General features: G+C 41.5%; 2 protein-coding genes across 3 annotated transcripts; both read right to left on the bottom strand.

Moving 5' to 3' along the window:
* Positions 1 to 2130: 2130 nt before the first annotated feature.
* tiprl (TIP41, TOR signaling pathway regulator-like) lies at positions 2131 to 5682 on the bottom strand. The gene is made up of 8 exons (XM_079355220.1): positions 5574 to 5682; positions 4616 to 4743; positions 3964 to 4143; positions 3754 to 3853; positions 3542 to 3673; positions 3318 to 3413; positions 3087 to 3149; positions 2131 to 2734 (listed from the first exon to the last, which is right to left on the bottom strand). Exons 2-8 carry the CDS (start codon positions 4738 to 4740, stop codon positions 2609 to 2611), a joined length of 822 nt encoding a protein of 273 aa, XP_079211346.1. The 5' UTR covers positions 4741 to 4743; positions 5574 to 5682; the 3' UTR covers positions 2131 to 2608.
* A 903-nt stretch (positions 5683 to 6585) lies between these two features.
* On the bottom strand, positions 6586 to 14446 carry riox2 (ribosomal oxygenase 2). 2 transcript variants are annotated; one of them, XM_079356031.1, is made up of 10 exons: positions 14352 to 14446; positions 12967 to 13413; positions 12397 to 12516; positions 11171 to 11299; positions 10639 to 10742; positions 10438 to 10540; positions 8583 to 8745; positions 8407 to 8495; positions 7448 to 7555; positions 6586 to 6861 (listed from the first exon to the last, which is right to left on the bottom strand). In XM_079356031.1, the coding sequence occupies exons 2-10, from the start codon at positions 13405 to 13407 to the stop codon at positions 6709 to 6711; spliced, it is 1410 nt and encodes a 469-aa protein (XP_079212157.1). In that variant the 5' UTR covers positions 13408 to 13413; positions 14352 to 14446; the 3' UTR covers positions 6586 to 6708. The 2 variants fall into 2 exon arrangements, with proteins under 2 accessions (XP_079212157.1, XP_079212158.1); XM_079356032.1 differs by having other exon boundaries at positions 14293 to 14392.
* Positions 14447 to 16709: the final 2263 nt, after the last annotated feature.

Below are 16709 nucleotides of genomic sequence, written 5' to 3'. Positions count from 1 at the left end.
AGGAAAATCTAGAGAACAAAAACATGATCATATCATTAAGCCTCAATAGTCAAGATCTTCAATATGAATTGGAATACCGAGATGAATTGGTTTCCTGTCTGAAGGACAAAGTTAACCGGTCGGCCTCAGCTCTCGAAGCTTCTGTCTGCCAGCAGCAGAAGATAGAAGGGCAAGTCTCCGACCTGACTCAGGAAAAACAAAAGCTGTTTTGTGAGAACGAAAGACTGCAGAGTGAACTCAGATCTACACCGCTCGCTCTGAAAGAGAAGGAAGAAGAAACAGGTGGCAGCAGATCCGAGGAGGAACTTCTGAGGGCTCTAGTAGTTGATCTCATGAAGTCACAGGAAGAGCTTAGGCTAAGCAAAAGAGAGCTGCAAGGCACAATCGATGACATGACTGCAGAGCTTGAGGGGAAAAACACCATCATTAAAAAGCTCAAAGACAATCCGGAGGCACACCTTGTGTCAAAAGAACAATCAGAAGAGCTTGATCAGTTGAATTGTGATAAAATCAAGTCACTGGAAGGCAGCCTTCTTGAGCAGCAGGAGAACTGTCGGAAGAAAGACCAGGAAATAGGATCGCTGCACTTCAATATTCAGACTCTACAAACTGATGTTGAATACCAAGGCAAAAGGGTTTCTGCCATGAAAATCATGGTCAAACAGTTGGCATCGGGTCTTAAAGAAGAAGAAGCAAAAAACATTTCTCTTCAGAGGGACCTCGACGCTGCTGTCTCTCACCTACACAAGGAAGCCAAGGAGTCAGAAGAGCTGGACAGCCTGACTCGTGAAAATCAGAAACAGGCTTCTGAGATCACAAGGCTGAAAGGTGAACTTCAAGCCGCTAAGCTTGCTGAAGAACAGCTGAAGAAAGATAGCAGCAGGTATCGTAAGCTACGTCAAATTCACATGGATCGCAAGCTCCAATACAACACACTCTACATCGATTAGTCCCAATCATAACCCCGTCCACCTCTCCACAAGGTAACCTGTCCTGAAATACCTTCTTCATCCAACCAAGCGGAACTCTTCTGACATGACACTCAAAGAGTGATGTACTCCAATGCATGACCACATCACTCTTTCTGTGTTATTGTTTTTTTGTTGGACACGATGGTGCAGTGGGTCACACGGTCACCTTCCTCTCGTAGGAGTTTAGCATGTTTTCCTCGTGTCAATGTGGATTTTCTCCAGGATGCTCCGGTTTCCTCCCACAGTCCAAAAAATATGCACTGTAGATTAATTGGCTTCTTTCAATAAATGAATGAATCAAATTATATCTGAACAATAAAATAATTATTAATCACAAAAAGAGAAATTTCCTGCCTGTCATTGTAGGAATTATAATAAACAGAATAATGAAAGTACATTTAAAACGTGTCAGAGTGATTTTCACAAAATACAAGAACAATTTCAGAACACATAGTTCTGGTAGGACACTGTATCACCCTTCTGATCGTATCTCCTTGCTGCTATGCACAACTGACTCCAAATTAACCTTAGCCGGTGAAATTCATTTTTCGTTTTCTCAGAGAAGGAAGAGAAGGCACCCAGGTTCAAATTGGAAAAAACCAGAAGGATGAGCGAGGAAATACAATGCAGATAACAAGGGTTATTCTCAGCCGAGAGGTCCACCTCGCTGACATACAGATCAGCCAAAAACCAGAGAATGGACCACGAATGTCAGAAGTCACAAGATGATATAGTTATCAGTTAGGTACCTCCTCTAGCATGTTCGTGTGCTGTGTCAGCAGAAGGGGTGTGATGTTCAGTTTCTGGTAAGGAAGGTGTCCTTTAATATGAGGACATTCAGCACACAGTCAGTTCAGTGCTGCAGAGTTAGGACATTAAAAGCGGAGGTACATTGGCCTAAGAAAATAGTTTTAACGGTACAATGTTTTGATAAATGGTTATATAAGAGGCATCATCACTGACACTTGAACCACCATTTGTGTAGCCATGATCAAAAGATGCAGTTCTGACACACACACACTCACACACACAGATAAAGACCCTCATACACACACACACGCTGACGTTTTTGTCATCTGGTTCCCCAACACGTCATCCACCCCCAGGCACTTTGGTGCAGACATCCTGTCACGTAGAACCAGAAAAGAACAAACAGGTATATTTTGCACATTGTGAATTTATTTGGTTGTATTTCTGACATGTTCACAGGTTCTGGATCAGTCTGACTTATTGTAGAAAACACAGGAGACATATTTACAGACACACTGACTGACGTCAAATATTAACAGTGATGCTTTTTACAAACATATCATTAAACTACTAAAAACAAACGCAGAAGTTTCTCTACAGAGCTTTTTTTTTTTTTTTTTTCAAACAGCAATAATCAACTGGGAGAATTATTTCGTTAAACTAAATGTGTTCACAGAGTTTACCTGGAACAACGTTTTATTATGTTACATTTTAAATCCTGAAACAGACGATGAAGGGGGTCACATATAAAAACTAAACTGTACACGCGCGCGTGTGTGTGGGTGTGTGTGTGTGTGTGTGTGTATGTTTATGTGTGTGTGAGGACATCCAAGAGATCAGCGGATGTTTCTTCATCATGCATCATATCAGTTTTACAGTCTGGCCAATCACTGCAGCTCTTCATCAGCAGCTGAGTTCGGATGAGGAAGCTCCAGACGCTCACACTCCATCAGCTTGAGGGTCAGATGCTGAGCAATCTCATTGGGATCAGTGTACAATGCTGCCGGAACGTTCTGTGAGCGGGAAGGCAGTGGTGTTACCATGACAAGGATAAAAAAAATACACAACATCACAGGAGATTTATAAAGAGTCCAAACACTCCAACAACGTCTAAAATAGAATCTGTTGATAAAACAGGCTTACTGAAACACCACCACACGTCACAATCACAAATGAAGCTCCTGGAAAATAAAACGCTGCTGACGGAATAAATGTCGGCACACAGAAAAGGACGTCTTGCCTGGAAGTAATCTCTGAGATGGGGCCACAGGTGAAGCAGGCTGTGTGGTTTATATCAGAGCTCCTAAACCCACCTGTGCAGCTTCAGTCTGTAGTTTATCGCGAGTGTGATGTGTCAGATCTCACCTTCAGCTCTGTGATCCTGCTCTCTCTCGTACTGAACTCTCGCAGCATGTAACTCTTTCCAGCCTGGACACACAAATACTCACTGTCACTGTGTGTTATTTTTCATGCTGCCATGTGTATATCTTGTTGTTGTGTATTTTGTGTGTGTGTGTGTGTGGGGGGGGGTTATGTTTTTTTATTTCAACTTCACTTTGTTCATTTAATTATAAAGCTTGTGTGTTTGCAGCTGACCTCATAATAGAGCCGAGTGTCGTTTATTCTGATCAGGACTCCATCTACTCGCAGGAAGAAACGCAGCAACAGGAAGAAACTGGTGGGCATCACCCTCTGCACACACACACACACACACACACACACACACACACACACACACACACACACTATAATTTGACACAACAGCCCATCATGTCAGCTCTGCTCTTCACTATGAACAGCGGATGAGCACGATCACTCACAATCTTGACGCTGATCATGGACACTCCGTGGTCATGCAGCTCGTCCTCAAACAGCAAAACCTCGTCGAAGAACATGATCTGCTCCCGAGCCTTCAGCTTTTCCAAGTCGATCCGCTCCGACGTCTTCGTCACCTGCAGAGGCAGCAGAACAGACGCGCTGGTCAAAAGTTAGCCCTGAATGTAACTCAGTGTCTGATGTCACAGAATCTCACCTCCATCTGCATATCCTCTCCTAACAGAGTGCCTCTGTAGTCTGTGGTGTACGTCCAGTCGTACGGACGCACAACCTCTTTGGAGTGCTCGGAGTCCGCTCTGCAGACGAATCACAACACGTGCATCGCAGTCAACATCATCCCTGCTTTTAAACTTGAATCCTCTACTGAAGCTCCTCCTGCAGTAACAGAGTGAGGGGCGTGGCTTACCTGCTCTCCTGCCACTCCTGAGCACACGCCACCTTCACAGCATCCTCCATGTTGTTGACTCTCTTCAGCGCGTCGATGGCATTGAACTCGATGCCAAAGCCATCTGTGTGCTGGATCCTGAGAACGTTATCACCGAACAGCATCTCAGGCAGGGAGGGCATGTTCATCTCCTCTGCTAACCTGCAACCCAGACAAGAGACACGACATAAACGTCTACATCCAGTCCTCACAATCCAACCGGTATACTGCTGCCAGGGCCTCAATATTCACAACACACAAGTTAAAACTGTATAACCTTTTTAAACCTCAGTCCTGTGCTTAGTTTGGGTTCTAGGTGACTCATCTGTGGGACTTAGTGGGTCTGGAATTTGGAATCGGCAGTGTTCTAGTTTCTTTGACGGATCTCTGTAAACACATTTCTGCATGCAGGTTCAGCTACAGCCTGTAACGCAGTGCTCAAAGGTTTGACTAGCCTAACCCTAGCCTGACACTATTTGGTCCATATCATCCCAAACTGTCTCTGCCATCACTTCCTGTTTATCTTCAGCGGTCCTGTCAAAATAAAGGCAAGTGGCGTAACATTAATTCTAAAATAATAACAGAAGGCAAACTCAGCTAACATGAGTCGTTCCATACATGAGGACCGTCTCACCGCTCAATGTCTTTGGACTTCATGATGTGGTTTCTGGCTGCAGTCACTTTCCAGGGTCCGAAGGTGAAGTCCTGCTTACTGCTTTTAAATCCATGTGACATCATGGCTGACAAAGACACCAACATCAACTGCAACACAGAGCAAAGAGTCCGTCAAGAAATGCCCTGACGTAAACAAGACTTTACGTGTGTAGCACTGATTCATAATGAATGATATCTCAAAACAAAGACCCTCACCCTACATTCATCCACAGCCAGGCAAACAAAACACAAAAACAACAACAACAACAACAACAACAACAGACATTAAAGATCTTTAGCTACAAATCAAATGTAAAAATGAAAAATGAATAGTATAAGCTATGACATAACATTTCTAATAGTAATACAAAAATAAAAATGTGAAAGACTGATCATTTTGGATTTGATGTGCTGGAGAGTGATGTCCCTGCATGTTCAGTTTACATTCACAATAAACCTGATTATAATTGAGCTGTTCTTTATCAGGCTGAGACTAGTGTCTCCTCCACTGTCATGACAGATGAGAGGAACTACGAGGAGAGGAGAGGAGAGGAGAGGAGAGGAGTAAAGGACGTACACTTAGAGATACGAGGAGATGAAACTCACAGCCCAGGTTTATAAATTATCAACACACATCTCAAATAAATACTTTTTAATGTACTCATTTAAATAGTTATATATCAACCATTAACCCTTCATAATGCCTCTTTGTCTAATCATGCATTTTAAGTACACACCAGCTTTGTTCTGTCTGACTGAAATTATCTAGTTTCTGTACTGATTTTAAATAATCTGAGATCATCATGATTATCATTCAGCTTCTCAGTGTTACTATAATTAAACAGTCTGTCTGTCTGTGTGTAAACACTTTAACCGCCACACACAGTGTCACTCCTTATGAACTCTGAGTTACATGAATGGATAATAAAACTGTTTACCTCGGTTTTGTAGTAAACTGCTGCCTGTCATGGATGCTACTGAGTCCGTCTGTAAACCTGTCCGGGTGTTCACTCTGCTCTCGCTGAGGTTCCGCTTTTCCTTCTGCGCCTTCTTCGTGTTATTTCACCGTGGTGTGGGGCTCAGGTCGCCCCCTGCTGGCGCCATAGTAATAATGCAATCCTGTACAGCTGTTTTATTCATTTATTTATTTTTATTTTTTGGGGGGGTGGGGGGGAAAGAATTCATCACAGCAGACAGAGGTCAGCTCTTCTACTGAAATGACGCTTTATACTACTTACTTAGTAGTTTAAAACTAACAAACTAACTTCATACAAATCTTTTGAAAGCCTTCGAAAAGGTTCATTAAGGGCTTTCTTGTTATTGTCAACCATGTTGTTTTGTTTTGTCTTTCAGTCTTGATCCCCTTTTACTTATTTTCTTGCTGTTTAACCACAGTTTTTGTTAATAAGGGATTAACTTATTACTATTATAAAACTGTGAGAACAATTTGTGGCATGAGATTGAAGTCTGACAGAAAAAATAATGAAAACACCTGGACAAGCATCTGCACTAACATCGATTTCTATTTATAGAAACTCAGTACTTTTGCATGCAGTTATACATTTGATTTATTGTGAAAACCAAAACTTGACTGTTTAAATGAATGAAATCGTGTTTGTCTGAAAGCCAAAATTGTCCAAGTCAGATCCATTTCTGTTTCTGTCCTTTCGTCTGCTTTCAGTTTTCAAAATAAACTCGAGGGATAGCGAGAATTGCATTTGTACCCAAGTTGAAGTAAAGAATGTTTAAAATAAGTACATACATGATTTCACCATTTAACATACAACCAGATTGCCACTTGATAATAAAGTCAACCAGAACCAGTCTAATCGTAACTCGGGCGGCATATCAAAACCTACACTAGTGGAGTCAGACTTATTTCTGTCAACCAATTGTTGCTTCTGTTCTTAATTTCTTCACAATTGTCTGTTAGAGAGATGAACCAAGAAGTCAGAGTTGGACCTGTGTCGGCTTTATTAAGGAGGAGTCAGAGAAGAAAACGCTGAGGCAAAGAAAGACAACACAAAAAACCAGAAGAGACTGAGGATTAACATAAATAGATTTAGTTCTGGGTTATAGCGCAACCAGCAGGCACTCCGACCACAGAGCAAGGACGAGACTGAGTTTGTCCTCCTTTGATTCCAGCTGGAGCTGGACCACGGGGACCTGCTCCTCCTTCTGAAGCTGCTGCAGAGCCTTGAGGTGGGACAGAGGGAACTGGAGACCCTGAATGGACAGAGACAGACATTGAAGCACACAATGATTAGCAAATACAGTCACTTCTGGTCTTTGAGGAACTAGGAAAAAAGATTATCATGGAACAAAAGGGTGGACATAAGAGAGGTATACAGACATTGCCCTCTACAGGCTGAAACCTGGTTGGTACAATTCAATTATTCTGCGCTGATCTGGTGTTTGGTAACATATGTGGTACCAGCTTTTGTCACAAAGCCCTTATCACTACTTCAGCAGACTCAGCAAACTGAGGAGTCAAGTGGATTCACAGAATTTTGCAGGTTGATTATAACTGAAATCTAAGTGGCTTGTTGTGAAATATGGTGAGTGTGAAGGGCTATAATGGGGCTATTTGTTCAAAAATGTTTAAAGCCATAACATTCAAATCCTCTGGGGGGCAGAGTCTACTATTCAGAGAGTCCTCTCCCTGTGCTAAAAGTTTAAACTCATAAGGTTCTGGACCACTGTGGTCGTAGGAGACTTTGAGGAGAGAAGCTCCAGCACTTTAGTCATTGCTGCTAAAGTGTGCGTGTGTGTGTATTCAGAGAGAAAGAGGAATCAGTGACTTATATCTCACCCTGGAGATATCCCGGTCCTCCTCTTCATCACCCTCACCCATCATGTGGCTCTCCCTCTGGTTCTTCAGGGAGTGTAGAACAAACACAACCTGCTCTGCAGCCTCCTCCTTAAAACACACATGCACATAACGTACAACTGTTGAGCTGTTCATACTCTTTGTGGCAATGACGTCTTCGTACCATGACAATGATGGGCAAGAAATTGGTAGTTAATCCTGTAATAACAGATCGGTGCTTTTTAAAATCTTGCAAGAGATTTGATCTTTTTTTAATCTAAATCTAACAAGAAAAAAAAATATTTAGCAACTTCTTTTTTTTCTTTTGCAGAAGAATGTCAAGGTCTCTGTAACAACATCTCAATTTAAACTTGTTTTTTTAAGGTCAAAGGTCAGCAGCGTTGATCTTTGTGCAGCATAGTTTTTCACACATTTACAACAATGTAGCTTTAATCAAAAAAATAACAGCTAGAGCCTCACTTAAATAAAAACCCAAAGAAACTCTTCACATTAAACAAAAATACCGACGTACGCTGCGTTACTCTATACAAGATCAAATATTAAAACCTTCGTCTTCTGCACGTAGTAAAAAAGGTCTCAAAAGTGAGAAAGTCTCAAAAACGAATAAATATATAGATTTAAAAAAAATATATATTGAGATTTTCCCTTTGTGACATTACAAAAAGACACAGCTCATTTGCATTTAAAGCTGCAGACACAGAAACAGCCTGTTCTGAGCAGACCTGAAATACAGAGTTTATAGGTATGATCAAAGACAGGATCAGAGTGGATTTATAACAACAAACTTCACAGATGTTTTGGGGAGCTCCAAGACATATTTGAACTTGTTGAAAAGAAGACTTACACGTGTCCTTTAAAGTCTGCATATTATGTTATCTTTATGAACGTGTTTTTTTTTACAGGCAACATGCTGCAACGTGTCAATGAAAACTTGAACTCACTGTTCTCTGCTGGGAGGGTTCCACTGTTATAACAATGTGCTCTTTAAACCTTAAAGACACCACATCCTCCAAGGCGGGGATTCTTCCAGCTGTGACCGCCACAAACACACAGTTACAAATTTAGACTTTATTAAGTTGTGAAGCTACACAGAAACAAGAACAAAAAAACGCCTTACATGGAGCGATCTGCTCCTCGCTGTATGGAGGTAGTCTGTTCGTGATGAAGTCTCTCTTAAGGTTAGTGCATCTAACTTCAAGTTTTCCTGTTTCCATCACATCAGCCATTGACCTGAGGTGAGCCGCCAGCCGCCTGCAGGTGTCCTCACTTCCACTGTCACCCTGCACACGCACATACACAGATAGAAGTAGACACACAGAGACATCATCAGGATGGGTTTCCCTCTCCTGCAGTAGGCGGACACGAGAGTGATGGTGATCCTCCTGTAACAGTTTCAGGGTGTTACAGGACCGAGTCGAACTCACTGACGGCTACAAACAGCTCAACTCATCTCATCTTTACTTGTACAGCACGTTTCATTCAGAAAAGCATGCAGCCCAAAGTGCTTATACAAAGAACAAACAGACAGGACACTAATCTCCATTTACCGATTCTACATAGAATTATAGAATCTGTACACAGGGATCTGGACGGATTCAACATGGGAGGAGTCTGGTGTCCACATTTCAGTGAAAAAGTAGGAGTCTCAAGTCTCCTGTTGCCGTGAAAAAAGCTCAAGCGTCTCGTTCTTGTTGCAGTTCAGCAATATTCTACGTGGTTTAAATTTGGATAACTTGGCATAAGTTAAAAATGTTTCGATTTCTTTATCGTATGCCAGGATTTTCTGTCTAAAAAGCTTACTCTTTCAGAATTACACAAAGAAAAACACATGGCTTTATATTAATATGTCTAACAAATAAATGATGGCATATAAGGTGAAAAAATCAACAGTAATAGTGGTTACAATAACTAAACGGATCGACGGCAGTCAGAAAAAGAGTCGTCTTTTCTGTCAGTTCCAGGCAGGGTCTGCTGAATGGTAGGCAACACATCATGTGCTAAGGTTGGTGTGTTTGAAAACATCTGGCTAAGACTGTGCCAAGTGCAAGTGTGGTTTTCCTGTTTCCACATAGTCACCTCTGTATGAGTAGTTGTAAGCATGACCAGCTGGGTGGGCTCAGGTTATTTTCCTTGACAGCAGGGACGGCTCAAGGAGGTTAAAATCGCTGTATCTGTCTTTGAATTTAAATGTGGCACTTTTGGGGTCATTATAAAATTCCAATTAGCAAAAAAGAGTACCGTAAATTCCGGACTATTGAGCGCACCTGGATATAAGCCGCACCGGCTAAAAATAGGTAAAAAAATGTATTTGTACATATATAAGCCGCACTTGATTAGAAGCCGCAGGTGTCCACGTTATAACAAGAGCTATTTACACAGAAAGACGTGACACAAAGACATTTTTTTAACTTTTAATGAAATACGTACTACTGGTAACATCCGCAAATATGAAGCCTACTGTAAATCTTTTATCAAACAGTGTCTGTAATGCGGCTGATGAAAAAGATTACCATAATATATTTCACAGGGAAAAAGTCCATCCATTCACTGCCTCAGAATGACTTCATCACTCACTTCCTCAGTCTCTTTTTCGTTGTCGCTGTCAGTATCAACTTTACGTGCAGCAGCTCTATTTCCTTCTTTGACAGCCAGCTCGATCGCCTTTAACTTGAAAGCTGCATCATATGTATTTCTCCGTGTGTTTTCCATGATGAGGGTGCGTGCATAAAGCGCAAAATGACTGATATTAAGATCCGATGTGACGAAGTCAAATGTTTTTGCAGCACAAGCTCATTGTCCCGCAAGAAAAATCCATAAATATGCCGCATCGTCTTAAAAGCCGCAGTGTTTAAAACCGCGACAAAAAGTAGCGGCTTATAGTCCGAAATTTACGGTACTTAAAAATGGTGGTTAATTGTGATTCATTGACCACACGTTTTAACAAAGAGTAAAAAGAAAAGACTTTTTTTTACCAGCAGGATTCTTTGGGGCATCCCCTCCCTCAGGCTGACATCAGCCTTGCTGTGTTCACAAAGCATGCTGGGAAGAACATCCAACAGTAGATCTCCCCATGACCTTAGAGAGGACAGGTAAACAGAACAGTATGAATCCTTGAGTTTATGCAGTCCCCCCCCCCCCCCAACAATGTTACTGTGTCTGGGGGTCTTGTGTACATTCTCTGGTAGGTGCTGAGGGTCAGGTGGGTGGAGTGATGGACTCCTGAAGGAGTGCTGGCCTGATGGATGGTTCCTCTGGGGAAGTACAGAAGATCTCCTTCCTGAAGAGAAGGGAACAAACACATACAGGATGTTTTATACACGGGTCGATAATAAATGTGACTCACAAGCTGTGTGCAGGAGAGGGAAACATTTCTCTGTGAAAATACTTTAGACACAGTCAGATGACACTGATGCTAAAGTTAACCCCTAAGTTAAATAAAGAACATCTTTAGATTGATGACACACGGTACTAAATATGTGTGTTGAAAGCTTCAAGAAGAATCAGGACCTATGATGAATTCAAGAACTTTCTCCTCAAACTTTTCAGTGTGTTCTCTTTGTAAAGAGATAAAGGCTGCTTCATGTTTGAATCTACCAGGAAAGGACCAAATGAAACAATTCTGGAAGTGAAGCCTGAGGGGAGGGACCGGGACAGTCTATGTAACGCGTTTGGAACTTTATGTCGTTATGCAACATACTTACATACCTTCAGTGTGATGTCATGTGTGGGGCTGCCGATCCTGTCCTCGGACTCCACGCTGTACTCTGTTGCCAGGGCAACAGTAGGGCTGTAGAGACGCCAGTGTTTCTGTCCCTCCAGCTGCAGAATAAACACCTGAGCAGAAAACACAGAATCAAGATGAGAAGAACGTATCTAACAGACACATCGAAGAATAAACCTGAAGCTGCTGAGTAGACTCTGTCCTGTATAGACTGTATTGGTTTGATATGACCGGGCTGCAGCTGTGTTACCATATTGATAGTGTTGGGGCTGTACATTCTAACAGTGGACAGAAGGTGGCAGCAGAGTGCTTGAACAATGATTATTTTACTCTGATACAAGCTTTATTCAAGGGGTTGAAGGATAGAGCTGAAAGTGTATCACTGAAGGATTCATTCAGCATGTCAAAGGATAACGTTGACAGAGGAGTGGCCATTTGGCTGAGCTAAATTAAAATTATTTGCTTGTTTGCTGCTTGTTTTGAAAGACTAATAACCCCTCAAAACCTTTTGAAAAAAAAGCGATGAAAAATGAATTAAATAATCTTAACCATAAAATTGTAGCCAACTAAAGAACCAACTAGTCAGACGAGGCCTGCTACCTCTGTTCGCTGAGGTCAAAGTATTATTTCTAGTGGAGAGACAGAATGTGGTCATCCATTGCTAGTGATGGAAAGCAGAAGAGAATGCCTCCAACATCATAGTGTGAGTTGATTCACTCACACAATGTGAGACTCCAAACTGTTATATGATCGGAGCAAGGGAAAAAAAAAAGAAGTGACACAATCTGGACTCTGTTTAGAAACTCTGATAAACATCTAATTATGAATTACCGGTATAACCACAGCACAGTCCATGTATAAGTCAAATGCATAAAATATGATCAGCTATTACTCAAGACCATGATATGATCTGAACTGTAACTTAAAACTGTGGTCAATTCCATCTCATTTACACAAAAGCCCTTTTAGGGATGAGCTTTGCAAATTAGCATCCACTATAAACACTGTGATACTGCATTGGATTGCTGTTTTAGGTTTGTTTAACACATCTGTCCTTATCAAATTAACCATCAAATAAAAAAATAAAAAAATAAATTATGACTGAATCCTGTTCTCCTAGTTTGTGGTACGTAAAACAGGGACATCTAGATATCCGAGGGCTTAGTGCTCTCAGGGCTCAGTCAAATAGACTGTTGGAGTCCGGTGGTACCTCGACATCATCGTAGTGAGCTGGGAGACCCTGAGAATCTTCCGGTGTGATGTAGACATTTGAGCCCACCAAGGTCCCGAAGAAACACTCCAGCTTCTCCTGGATCTTCCACAGTTCGTCCTAATACAGACAGACAGACAGATGGACAGATAGAGGGACAGAGAGAAGGAGAGAGACAACATGAAACAACAGATAGATTTTGTAGGCCCGAGGTCAAACATGTCTAAAAAGATGTTCACAGGAGTGTTTGTGGCTTTTTTATGCTTACAGTCCTTTCAAACGATATAACTATTACTACTCATTAATACGCTGGTGACGAAGCAGTGGGAGCAAATTTGGGTTATGTGTCTCGTCTAAGGACACATCGGACATGTGGCTGGAGGAGCTGGGGATCGAACCACGACCTTCTGGTTCAGTGACGACCGACTCTACCAACTGAGCCTGTCGGCCGTCCCAATGTCTGGGCGAGGAGACATAATATCCATGTTTATAGCGACCACTGAAGCCTGACGTACACGGCGAGGCCAGCAGTGCTGATAGATGGATTAGCATTAGCATTTCTTCTCTCACCTTAAACCTCTGGGGTTGGTGGAATTGGATGGTGGCCTTATTCTGGAGCAGGCTCTTGTTGAGGACACCGTGTTTGGCACGCCCCTCCTTGTTGAGATCTTTCTTTTGCCCGTTGACGCAGCGGACCACGTTTACATCTCTGTAGTACTGTAGACCCTCAGAGCACAGAGCCTGCAGGTCTGACAGCTGGAACAGAGACCTGTAGTAGGAGGCTATGGAGGGGTCAGACCTCTGCAGGTGGAGTGGTTTCTTCTCCCAGAACTCCTGAAAGAACGTGTCTGAGTTTAGAGGCTGCAGGAGGCTGCTGAACAGGTCTGCAGGGCTGTGGAAGCTCAGGGGGGAGAGGAGAGCGGGGGGGTCGGTAGGCTCCACTCGGCTCTGCTTGGGAGGGAGCTGCTCCTCTTCACTGCTCTGTCTCTTGATCTTGCTCTTCTTTGGCATTTTGATCTGAGGTAGATTGAGATCAAAGTCAGAGGAATCTGGAAAAACTGTGAAACGGAGGTGGTATTACTATAGTTCCAGTGATGTTGTTCTCTACATCAGCACTCATCGAAAAGCCTCTTGTCTCAGTTTTTGATCCTTTTTTGCTTTGGTATCATTGGAAAGAACATGTCAGGAAGCCTTAGAGACCAAGAAATCTTTTTGGTGTCTAAGCTGCTTCTGGTAGAATTCAAGGTAGAATTTGACTCATATTTGGCCTTAGATGAGAACCAATTTCATTGAATCTGAGATGGTGAGGTGGGGGAGCATATGACCACTTGCCATGGAATGACTCATGCTTAAAAGGAGCACATTCAAGCTCTGACGCAGGTTTATGGTGGGCAGTCAAATTAATTATCAAATAAACAATAGATCATATTCCGTTGATACTTTTGAATACTTTATAGCTTTGAATAATAAAAGTGAGATCACACTCCAGTTCGCCAAAGCATGCTGATCTTCAAATAAAACAGCGTGACCACCGGTGTGATATTGATTTCTTATTACAGATTAATTTAGAGTCGTTTTCAGGGGTTGTTATACGTATCACTGCCACCAGATGTCGCTATCTACTAATGTTAACGCGCATACAAGTCAGATTTTGATACGTGTAGCGGATAAATCAAAGGTACAGTATAATACAGTATACAGTATAATGAATCTTTATCCTCTGATCATAACATGACGTGTGATCATCGTGTGTGTATTAGTGTGTGTTCACTGCGATACACGAATTCTCTGCCTACAACTCTGAAACTAACAGCGGTCTGTGTGTGGGATATATTGTCCCTGTGTACCGTCTGTGTACAGTAGGCGATGTGTAAAGATTAAAGTAGGCTATTGCACCTGATCAACATGCAGCCCTGAATCCAAATGTAAGAGCAGAGTGGTGATTATTCACTCACCTCTCTGTTATGAGTCCCTCACTGCAACACGTGAACTCAGCGCGATGTGTCTCACTAAATATGTCCGACTGGAAAGCAAAACGTAGGCGACCAATGTGTCAGTCAGGACTTTAAAAAACAAAAAAACAATTCATTTTATTGTCACCTAAATATAAACAGTCTATGGTTGTTACAGCTTTATTTCAGCTCTGCAGAAGTTTAATCCCAGACATGCACATTGTTTTGTTTCTCGAATAAAATGGCTACAGCGCTCTTGATACTTTGTCCCGCTGCTGCAACCTCGTGAAAAACAACAACAACAACAACAACAACAACAAAAAGTGAAACGTCTAAAATGCAACAAAACCCCCTCTGTCTTTAATGCATCCTTAACTGTAGGCGACAGCGACATGGTGACCTGTTGTTAGTTATGCTCCATATGCACTTCCTCCCCCCCCCCCCCCCCCCCCCCCACACACACACACACACACACACAGACAAGAGACTGGTCCTCTCATTACCTGCAGCTTAAATGGCTGTTTAAGGAGACCGCAAAATAGACGGAGTAAGTCCGTCACCCAATGTCCTTAAAGACTGGAAGAACGAGAGGCAGAGTCTTAGAAATAACTTACAGAAATTGTTTGTAATCTATAGGTTCCAAAATCTTGCTAAATCTTGTTTGGGGGATTTTGTATACAGAGGGGAGGGGGGACAGCGGGTGTGTATTGTAACTGATGTCTTGTGTCCTGCCTGTCTGTATACTGCTACTGGATGCCTTGAATTTCCCTCGGGATCAATAAAGTATCTATCTATCTATCTATCATCCTTGGCTCTTAGTTTAGTCTCAAGAACTCAATAGAAAGAAAAGAATAGGCCTTGGCCTGTCAGGCTATAGGCTGCACCTTACAAGTTAAACACTGAACTCCTATAAAGAGTTATTTTAATAGAAGAGTATAAACACTGCAGGACTCCCAGGTAAAGAACAAGAAGAAGAAAACAACATAAATAAATGTAGTTCTTCAGAGTAATGTTGTCGCCTTGTTTCAACAGTAGAATAGAAACAGAGTTTTACCAGTTTTACCATGAGGCAGTTTAAAAGAAACCAAACGTTTTCCTTCTTGTCATTCAGGGTATCCAAGAGAACACGTGTGGCTGAAAAAAGGAAAGGTACATGCCCGATTAAAATTATATTCTGCAAACGGCACATTGAGCCGCAGCTGACGTTTAGTAAACTGTGATGGACTGTATGCTCAGCAGTCAGTTTTGGAACATGCATGTTTCCATCTTTGACTCAACAAGTATGCCAACTCTCAACCCAAAGGTTGGGGGTTCAAATCCCAATTTATGTCAAATAACAAATGTTCTTGGACAAGACAATTAACCCAAAAATTGTTTTGAGTGGTCAGAAGACTAGAAAAGCACCACGCAAGGTTTTGTCCATTAAACATTGTCTATGTTTATAATGCATTATGTATAAGTTTATTATGTTCAGCTTCTTTTCCAAACAGGCCTTATAAAACTATTTAAAATGATTTAGTTTTATAAATATGATAATGAACTAAATTCACTTTTCAAACATGGCATTATTAACAGTACTGTACTTGTCCTTTGGGCTACTTAGTCCTGCCTGTTGCATCAGAGACATTAATAAACATAACCAGTCATAAATAAAGTCTTATTGTTTGTGTGTTATCATAATGGTCAGCTGTGACCAACCGTGATAATTTAACAAACAAACTCTGTTGCATCCACACTCAGACTGTCTTTTAAAAAAAGATTAAACTGGGAATTGAATTGAATCCTATTGCTCTTTATTAATTAATACTGTATGACAATATGACTGTGGACTCATGAACTACGATAAAAACATTACATTGGTTATTATATTTTATTCATTTCAAAGATATCAGGATATTATATTATTCTATTCAGCTATTATATTTAGACTTTCTGAAAAACATTTTTGTGAACCAGAGACTTCATTTAATATATGTGTTGAGTGGAATGCTGAGTAGTGAATCTTGAGATCCAGATGTAAACCTCTGCATACATTTTCCTCAGCAGAGAAATATTCATCCATCAGCAGTGACAGGCGAGCAGAAAGTGATATCTGCTTGGCTCCAGCCAATAAAAACACACACTGATCATACACTGATCACACTGTGTGAGGCTGCGTTCAGGAACACTCTGTGCGCTTTATGTTCAGCTCACACACTCTGAACCTCTGAACCATACTTTATATAATCACAGTTAACTTAATATGTTGATTACATTATACAGAGTCTTTATTAGACAGTTTACTTGCTCATGGCAATTTTATACAACTTTGACTACTTTATCCTCCTCCTCATCACTGCATGAATTCTCTTACAGATTTAT

Source organism: Symphodus melops (assembly GCF_947650265.1).
Source record: "Symphodus melops genome assembly, chromosome: 11".
NCBI classification, from domain to species: domain Eukaryota; kingdom Metazoa; phylum Chordata; class Actinopteri; order Labriformes; family Labridae; genus Symphodus; species Symphodus melops.
Note: the sequence above shows the minus strand (reverse complement) of the source record. Positions and strands in the feature narration are given on the sequence as shown.

Coding starts and splice junctions, on each gene's coding strand:
- tiprl (XM_079355220.1), bottom strand. CDS start 4,740: ATGTTGGTGTCTTTGTCAGCCATGATGTCACATGGATTTAAAAGCAGT. Junction 3,854..3,963: donor CAGGAGTGGCAGGAGAGCAG/GTAAGCCACGCC, acceptor ATTCGTCTGCAG/AGCGGACTCCGAGCACTCCA. Junction 3,150..3,317: donor ACACTCGGCTCTATTATGAG/GTCAGCTGCAAA, acceptor TTGTGTGTCCAG/GCTGGAAAGAGTTACATGCT.
- riox2 (XM_079356031.1), bottom strand. CDS start 13,407: ATGCCAAAGAAGAGCAAGATCAAGAGACAGAGCAGTGAAGAGGAGCAG. Junction 10,541..10,638: donor CTCAGCACCTACCAGAGAAT/GTACACAAGACC, acceptor GTCCTCTCTAAG/GTCATGGGGAGATCTACTGT. Junction 8,496..8,582: donor CGAGGAGCAGATCGCTCCAT/GTAAGGCGTTTT, acceptor TGGCGGTCACAG/CTGGAAGAATCCCCGCCTTG.